We start from the raw sequence: 15359 nt of genomic DNA, 5'->3' as shown, positions 1-15359 counted from the left end.
AAACTATAAAATTGAAAGGTGTCTTCTCCTTTAATAAATTCATCATTCTAAATATAAAGACAATAGTTGTACATTGTAAAATCGCATTCCAAATATAATCGTATCGGATAAATTTTAGTAAACAGGCATAATATACACCTATATGCATGAAAATTCGTTGTAAAAATCTGATCTTTTGTATAATATAAAAGATGATATCAATTATGTATAGAGCTGTGCAATACATGTTATTTTTTTATTAATAATAAAAAAATTATTGGACATGATTTTTGATTCCTTAATTTCTGATCTACTTATTGATTACTCTCTTTTCTTCTCGTTCTAAAATATATTTAAATTTGCAATTAATCAAAAAATAGTTTCAAAATAATAAAATAATATTTTTTATTTATCATCATTTCTAAAACAATTCACAAACAGTCTCTTATTTCAATCATTCATAATTAAATAGTTTATAATCCAAGATTTTATCTTAAATCTAAAAATTTGATCTTAAAAGTTAGTTTCATAAAAAAAAAAACGAATTTTTATAAAATTGAATTTCGTTGTAAGGTATTCATATTTTTAATGTGTTTTAATATTGTGTTTAAGTAATACTGGCGATTGTTTCATGATAAAATTCTCTTATTTATCTAATTTTATAACAAACGCTTCCCCAGGTGGAACGGTAAGTTCTTTGAAGTACACGTCTCGATTCATTCTGTATCTTGGTCCAACAACAACATAACCGCCATAATAAAGAGAGGATAAATCCTTTATGCGCGTTTGATTGCCAAAATTGGCTACAAACACATAGGAATTTCGCCGCGGGTACCACCGCTCAATTACGATCATTTCATCTTCCACGTACCTAAACATAGAATATCAATAAATCAAAATGTTAAATGTATAATATGTAACATTTTGCACCAGTTTTATGCCACAAGACGACTTATTTTAAAATCTAAAAATGCTTAGCCATTCTAATATAGAATAAAAATATATCTAATTGCATGCACAATTAATCAATTTTCCAAATTGATTAAAATTAAAAAAAAATGAATTAAATGTATCAAAGAAGAAATTTATTTTTTTTTATTCTAAAGAAAATCCCAAGCCGAAAACTTGCATAATTAAAGAGTTTTACCTAACATCACAGTTCACAATAATTTGATTTTCTCTTAATACCGCATTAACATAAACCGGTGGCGCTTCCATCCTTAATTTCATCATTTCCTTAACAGTATTTTTTAAACTAGTTTCTACAGGCTTCCCAGCTTCTGGTAACCAAGTGGTGATTCCTAAAGACGAAAAACTGGTACCAGAGCCGTCCTTCTTTTCCCAATACATTGGGACTAAATTGTGCACATGCGCTAAATCTTTGTGATCCTGGCAGTCACAGTCTTCAATACCTATCTGAAATGAAAATCCAGTTAGAAAATTATTATAAAATAAAAAATACTAAAATTACTAAAAATTACTAGATATATAACTTGATTAAATTTTTTCCAAAGTGTTTTTTAATTGCATGTCTGATAACAAATTTAAAATTAGAAAAAAAAAGGAATATAGTGTAAATCCATTCTTGGATCGGAGATGAATCTTAATTATGACGTAATTAATACCTCATCTCCGTAGAATATACTGGGTGAGCCGGGCAGCATCATGCCGAGAAGAGAAGCCGCTATGCTGGCATTCTTGACAGTCATGGTGGAAGCCACTCTGTTGGTGTCCACACCACCTATGGACCAGTGTATCCACGGATAAGCGGATTTGTCGAAGAATACACCCTTGGTGATACTCTCTATCTGCGTCTTGATGTTCCTCGTGCTCTTCGTTAGATCCAAATTCACATCGATCAGATCTATCCTAGACATGATGGAGTTTCTCACGGGGACGGAGGTAGCGGCGTTCAAAGTCCCCACGTGACAAATGAAGATACTGCCTGGACGTAGAAGAAACCTCCAATACCTAAGATCACTCACGAAAGTATCCTCGTTAACATAATGCTCCAGACCCTTTAGATAGAAACCATCCACTCCTCTCTGTTGCCATATCTTAATGGCCTCACTAATCGGGTGCTCCTGTTGACGATTCGAATGATTGGGTGGAAATGTTTGTCTCTTTTTTATCTCCTGCGGCGAAGATGGCGGTACAAACGATAGAGCGTTGCGAATGACTTCGATCGACGTAGACGGTGCGGACGGAAGTACTGCGTCAGAAGTTATGGCATTGTTCACGAGATCACGTCTCTCTCGAAGCTCGGTCTCATTTGCCTTCGCTGTCGCATCGCTCGAGCTCTTCACGAATGGATACAGGGGCAAATCGAGAACTATACTCATATTTCGTCTATGTATCTCGCGCACGAGAATAGAGAAATCCTCGAGTGTGCCCAACTCTCTATTCACATCCGTTATGTTGCTAATATCCGAGTAATATTCCGGATAATGCGGTGCTGGGAATATCGAGTTAAGTCGAATGACTCGCACTCCAAGATCCTTCAGATAATCGAGTCGCATTATTATCCCGCGCAAATCGCCGATCCCATCGGCACCCTTCGTGGAGTCCTGAAAGGAGGCCGGGAATATTTCGTAGAAGGTGCTACCTTGCCACCATTCCACCGGTGGATCGCATCTAATATATAAACAATTCAATACACGCACATATAACAATTTCTTATCCTCGAGAGACATATTAATACGGAAAATAATCATATTTATATTAGAAATATTATTTTATTATCTTGTCTATAATAAATTGTTATTTGATTTGAAATTTTTATTTATATTATATTTAAAAAATTTTAATACTCAGTTTTTTATAGCATTAGGCGAGGCTTTTATCGTATGATAGAAAAATTGCATAAAAAATTACAAAAATTTTTAAATATCAAACAAAATATTTTATTTTTGTTTGTTTATTTGCAATTATTCTTTTGTGTCGAAATTATCGGAAAGCCCCTGGATATGTGAATCAAAATTGCTTCTTCAATCTTTATCATTTTCACGCTTATTCATATATGTAAATGTATATAAAATACATATACTTCTAATGTACACATACGTCTTAGGCATTGTGGCGATAACACCGATAACAAGAGCGGCGCATCCGGTCAAGATCGACATTAATGACCAGTAGCATGTCTTCCGAATTAACGGCCAGTTCCACTTCATAAAGCGATAATCCTTAGGCGGTTTTGGCACCACCAGTTGAATCCCAACGAGCGGTGGCTTGCCACCGTTCTCCTGGTTGTAAAACTAAACAGTTACAGCATAAGTACGTATGACGATTGTTAGAAAGCAGCAAGCGATGAATTAGTTAACATGAAGTCATTGAAGATCGGGAATACTATCCCGCGTTTTTCAAATTAATTTCGAATTAATTAGCACATTTATATAAATGTAAATTGAGAAAAGAGGAGCAAGGAACATTCACGAAATTTTGTCCAATACTCACTCCTGTATCTTTTCTCGTGCTCTAATACACGACGCGACACAAAGTATTGCGATATTGACTAAATCCGAGAATCATTTCAATTCTACAGGACTGATTTTTTTTAAGACATTCTCTTAAAAGACATTCTCAAATTTTCGTAAGCTTCTTTAAATTCAGTCTAATGTGTTATGTATGAAATCACGATTAAGAAATTGATCAGATTCACCAAATAGTGCTTTGTTTGACTTTATGACTTAAAATATCTCAACAATTAAAATTAAACATCCAATCTTATATATTAATTTTATACATCAATATATAATATAATATATAATATAATTATATATTAATATAATTATAATTATTTATTATAGTTCAATATATTGATTTAGATTATTAATATCTAAACTTCACAATTGTAGGCTAAATATATATAGAGTATTTTTTCTTTAATTTTCTTTCAATTTATTATTAATAGACAAGTAAAAGTTAATGTTTCAGTTTTTCTCGTATTGCATTTTTTTAGTTGTTAACTTAATTTCACACGATCACTCTAGTCATGCTTTATTTGTACTATGTGTATACAAGCAATTGAGATGACAATTCGATGTTCCAAGTAATGACTTAGCTGGATATAAAAAAACATGTTGTGAACGTGAACACAATCACCATAACGTAAATGCAATTTCAAAGCGGCATCTTTCGTGTACGCGTGATACATTTAGCAAAATATCCTTCATCTGCCCCAAGCAAACATACGTAATGTACGAAACAGCATAGATGCCCTTTGCTTCTGCAAGTGGCAAAGACGGAATTTGCGAATCTCATAATGATAAAGAACATTAAGCACAATAGGCACATATACATACAAGTAATGCTAGGCATAAGAATGCATTAAATTATATATCATTTAAAATATACCATTGGAATATTAAAAAATGTTGAATCAATCCTAATATTTTTTTATTCAGAATCATTAAAAATCTTGACTGAAAATGTTGACTATTTTAATTCTGTATTTTTATTTTATGCCTAGACATAGATTATAATTTTATTTTATTTTCTTTCAAATCTCCATATTCTTTAAAGTTAAAAATATATAATATATAATAACATACTCCATTTCAAATACAATAAAAAATAAAAAAAAGTAATATTGTAATCTAATTCTCAAATAATGATATGTATTTGTTATTATTCTCATTATTCCTTATGTAGTATTAAAGATTGCCATCTTATTTAATGTTATTAAATTATAATATATCTTGGTGCCGATTCTATTTTTTACGGTTTGAAAAATCTGAAAGAATGTGAAGGCTCATTGTAACACTTACTAAAGCTTGAGCATCTGGTGCGAGATGCTGATAGGCAGTATTTAATTGTGTCAACAACTGCGCGCAAACGGGTTCGTTTGTATCACTGCTGCTACCACTGCTAGTAGATTCCACCATGGGATCGCGTGAACTCGGTTCTGAAATAATCAATATAACATATAAGATTAATCACATAAAGAATATAATCGAAGATTCAAAATGCCAAATGTCAACATTTATATATAAAATATTTATTTACTAATTTAATATTTATTTCAAATTAAAAAAAATATTTTTTTTTCTTCTAATAAAATTATAAAAATCATAACAGAAATTGTTCGATCATATCTTGAAATAATTTATAATGTATAGTTATTTATAATGTATAATTAATATATAGTTTGAAATTCGTAATATTTAAATACGAAAATTCTAAATGTTAAATTAAAAATTCTAAATGTTATATACTTTTAAACAAAATAAACCTTATATAAACAAAAAAATCTAATATATTTTTATACGATAGAATATACATGCTCCTGATTTGGATTTTATATACTGAATATAGAAAAATTAAATGCCAGTTTAAACGCATATAAGAATGTCAGAATGGATCGCCACTTAACTGAAACTGGATCCTATCAAAAGCTCTTTAATAAACGAGCATTGATGTTTATTAACGCGTTGAGACATACAACAGCGATTACGTAAGTTTTGTCTCGAGAACATTGTCGTTACTTAACGAGCATTTAAGAGATCTTAGAGAACTAGAGAACTAGATCTAGAGAACTTAGTCTAGAGAAAAAAAAATTCGTTTAAACAAGATGTAAATATTAATTTGTATAATCTCTCTCTCTCTCTCTCTCTCTCTCTCTCTCTCTCTCTCTCTCTCTCTCTCTTCTCTCCCCCATCTTTCTTTTTCACATATATAATATTGATATAAAATTATATTCTATAACCACAAATTGAATGCTGGATACATAATTCAAGAACAAAAAGAAAGATAAATGAAAAAAATGTATAGAGATGGTTTTAACTGCCATATAAATAACATTATTGAAGGCCACAAATGTATTGTAATGAGTGTTTCATTGTGTGCCGAGGTGCAATAATGGAATGGAAATAGCCAAGAAAAACGCACCATCATTTAAAGGTTTGCTTGAACTATTCACGATATTCATGAAGTTAAGTCCATCCTCCGTATTAATATTCTCAAGCGTTGGCGTGGGTATCATCTCTAATGGAGCTCCTTCTAGAGCATTGAATATCGGCGTCGACTGCAGAGTCTCGTCGGTTTGGATAGATCGTGGTGGACTCGGTGTTAATAAAGGACAATCAGACGCTTCTTCATCCTATTAAAAGATTAGATGTTCACTTGTAACAAAATAATTCTCAGAACAGATATCGTATAATGGAAAAGTTTGTTTTAGTTGCGGTGAAACAGCTCGATAACAACTCCAGATTGATCAATTAAACTTCCGTAAAAGAATTATTTCTAATTTAAAAACAAAAAGCACTCAACTTTAAATCAAAAGAGCTGCGATTCCTAAGAAATACAAAATATAAAATTAGACTGTAGAAAAGAATTAACGCACCTGTTGATCTTGATTTATAAATAGCTGTCGAGAATCCGGAAGTTCACTCGATATAACAACCGACAGAAGATCTTCAGGTTTTTGGATACTCATATCTGTTACATAGGTTTTTTATTCATAAATTTTCAAGAGATCGATTTCAAGAAATCGGAATCAATTTTTTTCTAAAAATAATTTCTAATAAGTAGGTGTGCATATTGTGGCTATGTCGATGTATTCACAGGAAAGATGAGTATGTATCGACATATTTCTCATTATTGTCATTCGTATCATAAAATATTACTAGTTGAATACAATGCTCGAGGTATTCATCGATCAATAATCAATAAAAGTAGCTGTAATTGTATCATGTAATCATCATACAAAGCCGCAGAGATGCGGTGATATATATATATATATATATATATATATACTTTTACAAATTTTCAATCAATCTAATGTGAAATATATTCAACATAGAAGAACAATGTTTTATCTAAATACATAAATCTGTTGTATATTTTATTTTAATTATATAAATATAGAATTTCATTTTTTAAATTTATTTTTAATATTTTAACTCTTCTTCATTTTATATCAAATAAACGGAACAATATTTATTTCTCTGAGTATTCTCTTTAATGTCCTATACACTGATTTTTTATAGTGTGCTTCAAGAAATATTGCTAAGCATTTAAAATCTATTCAATTCAGCTCCATTCAGTGAAACGATAATAAGTGACACATTTACAGCCACGAGGTTGGCATTGAAAACCGAGACGCACAAGCAAACGACGAGTCAACGGTGAAGAATCGTAAAATTTACATTACCTTGGATTAGATTACTTCGCAATTACAGATGGATGAATAGATATTTTCAAGTTTTTTTACATGATCTTTTTTATGATATAAGAAATTATTCAGAAATATAACTACCAATAGTAATAAAACAAAACATATTATAAAAGAAAAATGTGAAATATAAGACAAAGTTAAGCTAAGCTTTAGAAAAAAAAAAACAATTGATGTTTAAAAATAAAGAATATAAAAATATACATAGTAGGAATTCTAAGAAATTTATAATATTTCAAGCTGTAATATAATGATTAGAAGATAGTATTAAAATATTAAATTTTAATTTATCTATTCATATTTCATTTCATTAATATTTATCAAGCACCTAAAGTAGATATTCTATTTATTAAATAGTATATTTATTAAATAATTAAATTATATCTAAAAATAAAATTGATACAAATTTTTAGATAGATATTATATAAGGAGTCAAATTTTAAAAATCTTAAATTTAATTCTTCATAATTGAATCTATAAAAACATTTCCTTAGCTTCGTAATGTATTATTTATATATATATATATATATACATATAAAATTTCATATTTACATAAAAGAAGGTATATAAAAGAAGGTATTTAAAAAAATTTTCACCTATGACTTTTGACAACGATGACGACAATTGAGGGATCGATCGAATCACGATAAAGTCCGAAAAAAAATATCGTAATTTAAGCAACTCGTACCGAGAGATCCCTGATTCGCGGACACACTTGTCTGGAAAAAATTCACCACTTTGTTTTCCACGACCACAGATCTTACAGAGACACGACAGCTTTCACAATTATCGTTGACGAAAGTGAAAGGTCAACGGTATGAACAGACGGTCTCAAATAGTTACCGTCGCCGTTACCGTTACCGTCGCCGTCGCCGTCGCCGTCGCCATCATCGTCGCCGTCGCCGTCGTCGTCATGCCGCTTCACGTGCCGACGGTCAGTAGAACCGTGTGTCTCGTATTATATTTAGCAATATATTCGTCTCCTGTTTCTCCCGCTGACTGTCCGTCCAGCAACCGACGTCCACGACCTCCGCGAGCGATTCTGCGCTCTAATCGCGGAACGCGGCATGCGCACCGGCACGGCACGTCATCGTGCGTGATCGTAACGACGCCGATACCGAGGTCTGATCTGTAATAAATTTTTAAGAAAAATTCTATCGCACCCGATGACGCTATCCGCACCTCGCGTGGCATCCTCCCCCCCCGTGAACACGCACATCATCCCTCGTGAACACGCTCCGACTTTCATACTAAATAAAATAAAGAGTTCTAATGCTGCTTAAAATAGCTTTAGTATACGTCACAAAAAATACTTGAAATGAATTATAATCAGTCAAAAACGTAAAAACGACAGCTTTGAATCTTTTTATTTGCAAACTCGCAGTTTCTTCAATGAGATATTGAATTTTTGCGTGTCTTTATTGATCTTGCTGGAGTATTGATTTTTCGTCCATAGCTCCCTCGATGCAAAACCAGCTTTTTGAAATGAATCTAGCGTAGAATAACAGAAAACGATTTTATTGAGATTTTTATTTTTCTTGATTGCAACCATATGGAAAAACGATATTAGAAGCAAACGTCATACAGATTTTTTCTCATATTTTCTCTATACGCAAAAAGAACTCATTTCTCCGGTTCAATTTTAAAAAAGAATTTTCAATCTTTTGAATCATTTACTTTAAATAACGCAGATGAAAGAGTTTTTCTCATTCATTCAAAAATGCACTTCATTTAAAAATCACTTCATTTAAAAATGCACTTATTATTAATTTTTTAAAATAATATTCTATATTTTACTTTATTATTATAAAATAAATATAATCTGTTAAAGGAAAACATTTTATAAACAAAATTCAGTATTACAAGTTATTATTTATAAATACAATATATTTTTATCTGTATTTTTTATGTTTCTCGAGAGTGCCTATGGAATTATGTTCCGTTTATATACATCTTCTGAAAAGACTAGTACTCGAGGCTCCCTCGAGAAACACCGCGGAGCCACAATCGAAGTCTCTTAATGACTTTTTATGCTCTGAGGAAAGTCCCTGGACCCGTGGCAGAAAGTGTCGTTAACCTCTGGTTACTTATCCACCATCGTCATCACGAATTCGATGGAGAGGAAGCTGCGGCTGATCCTTCGTGATGGATGTGTGAGGTTGGTCAAAGTAAAGTAATGTGTACAAAAACGTGGTCTGATCTTCTGAGAAGAAAACCAGCACACGTTTTAAACTCAACAGGGCTTACTGTGCGAGGAAGCTTCAACTTTTCTTTTTATTTTAAAATTCGTATCACATCTCCTCTGTAAATACCGCAAATCTTATTAAGTAATACAGAAAACTTTTTTATTTTTTTATAATAAAAAATCATGAATTTATTACATTACTTTAGATACTATTTACATAAATAATAAAAAATTATTCAATAGTCGATAATATCGATATTTTTTTAAATTATCTTCAAACTTTCTCCCAGGACTCTTTTGATCTAAGAAAATTTTTTTCAAGTTTGATAGTTAATAAAAATAATAATAATAATAATAGCAGAGAGAAGCCTGAGAGTGGTCATGGACGTGTTTTAACTGTACTCTTATTCGCGTAGATAATGTGCACGTTTTTAATATGGTTCTCTTCCGTGCTAGACGCAAGAGTGATAAAGACGGACGATATGGACACAACTGTCCATCTTTATCATTCTTGCGTCTAGCACGGAAGAGAACCAAAACGAAAACGTGCACATTATCTACGCGAATAAGGATACAGGTAAAACCAGGCTTCTCTCTGCTAGTAACGTGCACCGTTCTTTTTTCAAAGCGCCCTCTCCGTAGTCTTCCTTTCACATCACAATTGTTCGAGGTGTTGCGCGATGTTTCGTTACGAGCTCCATATCTCGCAGTATTGATGATTTCCATTTTAGGAAATCTTTCCGCTTCACCTTAGCATGATCGAAAAACGGCCGCAATCGAGTTTCATACGGTCGGTCAGAAACGCTACCGCGACTGTCCTTGTAATCGAGGGCGTACTTCTGCTCGGGTCGTACGTGCTCTGGCGTCGCATGAACACATCGCAAGGTGAGTTGCTTCATCCTGCCCGGCCTGTAAGGTTCACCCTTCCCGGATCACTCTCCGCTGTCGCGATGACGACATTGTTTGTTCTGTATTTTCGACTAATTTGATTCTTGATCAAAGTAATTTAACCTCCTCAAATCCATTTTTCACAACCATTTTTATGTTACGCCCTTCTGAAATGAGCAAAAATTAGAACGGAGAAACAGCAAAATGTACAACTTCGGATGTCCTAATTATTTGTTATTTAATATTCGATATAAATACGAGAGAGAGATTACTGAGATTTTTCTGTATAAATCTGTATATATTCATCGATTTATTCTTTCGTCAAATCGCTTATGTCAGCTCGATTAACACAATTAAGTTGGTACTCATCCACTCCTTTATATTTTATACCATTAGATTTCAGATATTATATGTACCGAAATTGGCCATTTCTACTTGAAGGCTATTACACTATTGGAGAAAAGTTATCTGGCTATGATCATTTAAGGAAGTTTGATCATAAAACGTGGATGGAAAAACGCGATGAATAGTAAATCTTCATGGCGTTCCTGAAGTTTATAGCATCAGCCATTCTTGGTGGAGGATTAGGATATACTCTGTTTATTATTGCTTCTGCTGATGAATCAGAACTTATAAAGGTAATTATAGTGGCATTAATTGTCAAGCTAATAATATATATATATATATATATATATATATATATATTCTGTTTTAATTAATATAATTTTTTTTAACCAATTGCATATGATTAAAAAATAATATTTAATAACAACATAGACATGTTGTATTATGAAAATTTTAGCTTTTTACAAAAGTTACATATGTTGTTATACTTAAGATATCTAAAACTAGTAGGAAAATTATTTATATTTTAATCATCTTTATTTTGACATTTTTGGCAATTTAATTATTTTAGCATCTTCCACCACATTCAGCAGAGCCACAGAGCATTTTCAGAAGATATAAAAAACAACCTGATAAATTTATAAGCCAAGAAAATTCTGTAAAGATCAATTCCAAAGCACAAGACGATATTGAGAAATAGCATTTGTGTACTAAAATGGATTCTGCTAAGTTTATAGAGGAAAGTTTACCAGATCGTATTACGAAAAGGGATCGAGAACGGAAAAACATTATTGAAAGGCGAAGAGAAGAACGGCAGTCGCTCGCTGTGGAATCGGAACAAACTGGTTATTTTAAAGATACATTTTACTCTTCGTGCAAAAAGATCAAGGACATGCTGGACGATGCACCCAATACTCCATCCTCTGCATTGCCAGGAATATTCGATAAGTCCAACAAGGAGATTCAACTGCTCAAGAACTATTTGTCACAATCAAAAATGTTTCTGAAGGTTTATGATATAAGACGCGCGCAAGAGAATTTGCAAACGTTGGAAAATCAAGCTTCTGAGCTAGAGATAAAACTCCTGCCTAAGAAAAAGTTTGGCTTTAAAAATCGCAGAATTGTAAAGAAACCATCTGATAAAGGACTCGACATTACCGATGGTTTGAAAGACCTTAAGATATCAGAGAGCATCGTGAACGGCTCGACTAAGCAGAATAATAAATTGTCGAGCAAGTATGGAGATAGTGCCTGCATGCTTTTGGGCAAGATGAATGAACGATTGGTGTTGGATGCTGAAAATGTGAATAAGAATGACATCCTGCTGTCCGATCTGGTTTGCTGTACTGTACGGATATACGGTACACCCAGCACCCTGCATATGGTGAACCTGAAGCAATGCACCATATTAGTTGGACCAGTGACATCCTCTGTTTATGTAAACGATTGCAGTGAATGTGTATTCGCTTTCGCATGTCAACAACTACGATTACATTCGTCAACGGACTGTACCATTTATTTACACGTCACGAGTAGAGCGATCATAGAAGATTGTACGAAGATACGTGTAGCACCTTACAACTGGTCTTACGAAGATCAGACGAGTCACTTTAATCTAGCCGGCCTTGATCCAAAGATTAACAATTGGAACTGTATCGACGACTTTAATTGGCTATCCAGTGAAAAGCATTCGCCGAATTGGTCCATTCTCGAACCAGAGCTTCGAGTGAAAACGTGGGATTAAACAAATACTTGTAAAATAAAGAAAGAAGAGCAATTAAAGTTCAACAATTGTAATCGAAATGTTTTTACGCGCCCTTGATTCTTTTTCCAAATATCTTTTTCGATTTTATTTCCGAACAAATCGTCTACATATACTGTGCTTTTTCACAAAATGCGAATTTTATATATCTACGATATCTAATAAATTTACTGTTTGTGCAATATATAGGGGTCCCCTATTTTATGAGTCACCTAAGTAGAAAAGGTTGCTCAAATAAAAGTTCGAGCTTTAGAAGAAAAAAATGTAATGCATTCAAATTTTTATCATGCGATTTTTTTCTTTAATTCTAATAGCCGAAGTCTACACAGAAGCTGATACCGGTTACATTTTTTTTATTGATACATCTACATATATATCCATCAATGTTTTAATATAAGTTGTATAATCTTTCGCCGATCATTGAGTGTATTTCATTTAATGCTTACGTAAGACGACTAAGATCGGAATAATAATAAATCATAATTATTAATATTATATCACAGGCTGATTGTTTGAATTTCAATAGTCATACGAATTTCCGTAAGATTGTCGGTCTTTTAATACTTGGCGCTTCAATACATTCAATCTAGTTATTCCTCAAGTCGGTGATTACTATTGGTTGCCATATGAACATACGTACATACGCGATTTGTCAAAAAAGCGCTGAAGAGCTCCAACCAGCTGCCACACTCGTGATGTCATTCTCGGTGCCATGATGGCACTACCATCGGAGCGAGTGTGCGCAGGCTGTGAAGATTTTATGATAATCACAACGAGATACGCCTCGACGAAATATTTGGTAAATTCATAACTTTTATGGCTTTGTGATATTTATGCGTCATCGCCAAAATGACAGGCGATAAATAAGTGTCACGGATATTGATTGTAACAAAGTACGTTTTCACGTTAAAAGGAATATAAAACGGATCGGATGGAAAATTCATCGTACAGAACATAATCCCGAACATCTTCAATCCCGTCTACAAAGTTCGTGATTTATATACAGTATGTATGTATTTCAATGTTCGGGATCTGGAAGTTTTCCGAAAATACTACACAAAAAAATTGCACATGAAAATTGATTGATATTGTAATATTGATGTAATGTAATTAACCCTTGGGACTCACATATCGAGGGAATTTTTGACTCTATATTTGGAATTTCAATATATTTTGAATATATTTTATTGATGAAGTTTTTAATTAATGTAAAAGAGATATTTGTGATTTAAAAGTCTAATTTCATCAAAATTGGAAGTGAGAGGGGTAAACTTACTAATATTTACCAAAATATGCTTATATTATTGATTGCTCTTGAAAATTTAGAAAATTTAAATTATTCTTGTATTGATCCAAAGTGAATATGAACATATAACTAAGATCCAAGTAAGTTCTAAGAATTAATCCACATGGCAATTTGGAATTGGGACAAGCATTAATTGAAATTTTAATGTAGAACAAAATATATCTTTCAAGATTTGTGTTTGTATGTTTATATTTATATCTTGTGTTACTAAATCTATGGAACTTGTGAGTTTCTATTTGCATTTCAGTAGTATTTATTTAATAAATATTATGTTACAGTATTTCAGCATAATGGAATGGTTATTTGGTAAACGTATCACTCCTGAGGAAATGCTCAGGAAGAATCAGAGGGCATTAAATAAAGCAATGCGGGATTTAGATAGAGAAAGAGCGAGGATGGAGCAGCAGGAGAAAAAAATTATAGCCGATATAAAGAAACTTGCGAAAGATGGACAAATGGTAATTTATCAACTTATATGTTTGTTTTATATATATATATATATATATATATATATATATATATATATATATATATTTGAAATTATGTGATCTTTTCAAATTAATTGTAGGATGCTGTGAAAATTATGGCTAAAGATTTGGTCAGGACAAGACGTTATGTAAAAAAGTTCATGCTAATGAAAGCAAATATTCAAGCAGTATCATTAAAAATACAAACCCTACGTTCCCAGAATACAATGACGCAAGCTATGAAAGGAGTCACTAAAGCAATGCAAAACATGAATAAGTAAATATAATTTATCAAGGTGTTATTAATTTTATTTTGTTATTGATTTGAATAACCAAAGAAATATTTCTTATTCTTTTTTATAGACAATTAAATCTGCCACAAATACAGAAAATATTACAAGAGTTTGAAAAACAATCAGAGATAATGGATATGAAGGAAGAGATTATGAACGATGCGATAGATGATGCAATGGAAGATGAGGGAGATGAAGAAGAAAGGTATTAACAAATAATAAATTATTATCACATGAATTATTGAAGCTTTAATTAAGATATATAGATGTCAAATTATAAATAAATATGAAATGTATGTCTTTTATGATTTTTTATATATATATATATATATATATATATATATATATATATAAAATGAATACACATAATATTCATATTTATTCTTTATCTTTCCAGTGATGCTGTGGTCGCTCAAGTGTTGGATGAGTTGGGGCTACAGTTAACAGATCAACTGTCTGGATTACCACAAGCATCTGGATCGTTAAGCGTAGCTGGCTCTAAACAACCGGTTGCTACTGCTGCGGGTAATGAGGATGGAAGCAATCTTGCGGATGCTGATGCAGATCTACAAGCCAGACTCGAAAACCTGCGACGCGAATAAATTCAGATTTAAACTATTATTATAGTTAGATAATGTATAAAGAATGTATAAAGAATCGGCTTTATAGCAAAGAGGAACGGCTTTAAAAAAGTGAAAAAGCTTTAAAAAGTGAAAAAGCTTTAAAAAGTTCACTCTTGCCTTATAAAGGCTTGTATATTTAATGTACATGAATTTAGGAGATTCCTGTCTGCATACAGTTATCTTCTTGAGTATAATTCATCTTCATATTTTATATACGCACTAAATTTTATAACTATTCCTGTATGGAATATTCTCTGTAAACGCCTAAGTTTGTAATGCAGATATATACATAGGAGACGCTATATAATAAAATATATGACATTGGAAATATGCTATT

General features: G+C 32.1%; 3 protein-coding genes and 1 non-coding gene across 13 annotated transcripts; 3 read left to right on the top strand and 1 right to left on the bottom strand.

The window, feature by feature from the left end:
* Positions 1 to 359: 359 nt before the first annotated feature.
* On the bottom strand, positions 360 to 8260 carry LOC105430379 (maltase A2). 6 transcript variants are annotated; one of them, XM_089070447.1, is made up of 8 exons: positions 7750 to 8260; positions 6323 to 6417; positions 5869 to 6079; positions 4749 to 4885; positions 3043 to 3224; positions 1605 to 2613; positions 1127 to 1395; positions 360 to 850 (listed from the first exon to the last, which is right to left on the bottom strand). In XM_089070447.1, the coding sequence occupies exons 2-8, from the start codon at positions 6413 to 6415 to the stop codon at positions 625 to 627; spliced, it is 2127 nt and encodes a 708-aa protein (XP_088926573.1). In that variant the 5' UTR covers positions 6416 to 6417; positions 7750 to 8260; the 3' UTR covers positions 360 to 624. The 6 variants fall into 6 exon arrangements, with proteins under 6 accessions (XP_088926573.1, XP_088926568.1, XP_088926569.1 ...); XM_089070442.1 differs by having other exon boundaries at positions 3043 to 3236; positions 7750 to 8258; XM_089070443.1 differs by having other exon boundaries at positions 3043 to 3236; positions 7757 to 8258.
* Positions 8261 to 9128: 868 nt separating this feature from the next.
* Positions 9129 to 9414, top strand: LOC148937923 (RNase MRP). The gene has a single exon (XR_016137939.1).
* Positions 9415 to 9966: 552 nt separating this feature from the next.
* Positions 9967 to 12374, top strand: TBCC (Tubulin-binding cofactor C). Of its 2 annotated transcripts, none has more exons than XM_089070461.1 (3): positions 9967 to 10223; positions 10668 to 10864; positions 11143 to 12374. In XM_089070461.1, exon 3 carries the CDS (start codon positions 11287 to 11289, stop codon positions 12313 to 12315), a length of 1029 nt encoding a protein of 342 aa, XP_088926587.1. In that variant the 5' UTR covers positions 9967 to 10223; positions 10668 to 10864; positions 11143 to 11286; the 3' UTR covers positions 12316 to 12374. The 2 variants fall into 2 exon arrangements, with proteins under 2 accessions (XP_088926587.1, XP_011642237.1); XM_011643935.3 differs by having other exon boundaries at positions 10623 to 10864.
* Positions 12375 to 12979: 605 nt separating this feature from the next.
* Vps2 (vacuolar protein sorting 2) lies at positions 12980 to 15350 on the top strand. 4 transcript variants are annotated; one of them, XM_089070466.1, is made up of 6 exons: positions 12980 to 13132; positions 13247 to 13342; positions 13918 to 14097; positions 14208 to 14383; positions 14470 to 14604; positions 14797 to 15350. In XM_089070466.1, exons 3-6 carry the CDS (start codon positions 13930 to 13932, stop codon positions 14999 to 15001), a joined length of 684 nt encoding a protein of 227 aa, XP_088926592.1. In that variant the 5' UTR covers positions 12980 to 13132; positions 13247 to 13342; positions 13918 to 13929; the 3' UTR covers positions 15002 to 15350. The 4 variants fall into 4 exon arrangements, with proteins under 4 accessions (XP_088926592.1, XP_088926590.1, XP_088926589.1 ...); XM_089070464.1 differs by having other exon boundaries at positions 12981 to 13132; positions 13247 to 13338; XM_089070463.1 differs by lacking the exon at positions 13247 to 13342 and having other exon boundaries at positions 13026 to 13132.
* The last annotated feature ends 9 nt before the right edge of the window (positions 15351 to 15359 follow it).

This window comes from Pogonomyrmex barbatus, unplaced genomic scaffold, assembly GCF_055798465.1.
Source record: "Pogonomyrmex barbatus isolate J1 unplaced genomic scaffold, ASM5579846v1 scaffold10, whole genome shotgun sequence".
Classification (NCBI taxonomy): domain Eukaryota; kingdom Metazoa; phylum Arthropoda; class Insecta; order Hymenoptera; family Formicidae; genus Pogonomyrmex; species Pogonomyrmex barbatus.
Note: the sequence above shows the minus strand (reverse complement) of the source record. Positions and strands in the feature narration are given on the sequence as shown.

Bases quoted from the DNA above. Each gene is read 5' to 3' on its own strand.
- LOC105430379 (XM_089070442.1), bottom strand. From the start codon at position 6,415: ATGAGTATCCAAAAACCTGAAGATCTTCTGTCGGTTGTTATATCGAGT. The intron at 6,080-6,322 runs GTGCGTTAATTC...ATCTTTTAATAG, and splicing joins TTATAAATCAAGATCAACAG to GATGAAGAAGCGTCTGATTG. The intron at 4,886-5,868 runs GTGCGTTTTTCT...TGATTATTTCAG, and splicing joins AAGCAAACCTTTAAATGATG to AACCGAGTTCACGCGATCCC.
- TBCC (XM_089070461.1), top strand. From the start codon at position 11,287: ATGGATTCTGCTAAGTTTATAGAGGAAAGTTTACCAGATCGTATTACG.
- Vps2 (XM_089070463.1), top strand. From the start codon at position 13,046: ATGATGGCACTACCATCGGAGCGAGTGTGCGCAGGCTGTGAAGATTTT. The intron at 13,133-13,917 runs GTAAATTCATAA...ATTATGTTACAG, and splicing joins ACGCCTCGACGAAATATTTG to TATTTCAGCATAATGGAATG. The intron at 14,098-14,207 runs GTAATTTATCAA...AATTAATTGTAG, and splicing joins TTGCGAAAGATGGACAAATG to GATGCTGTGAAAATTATGGC.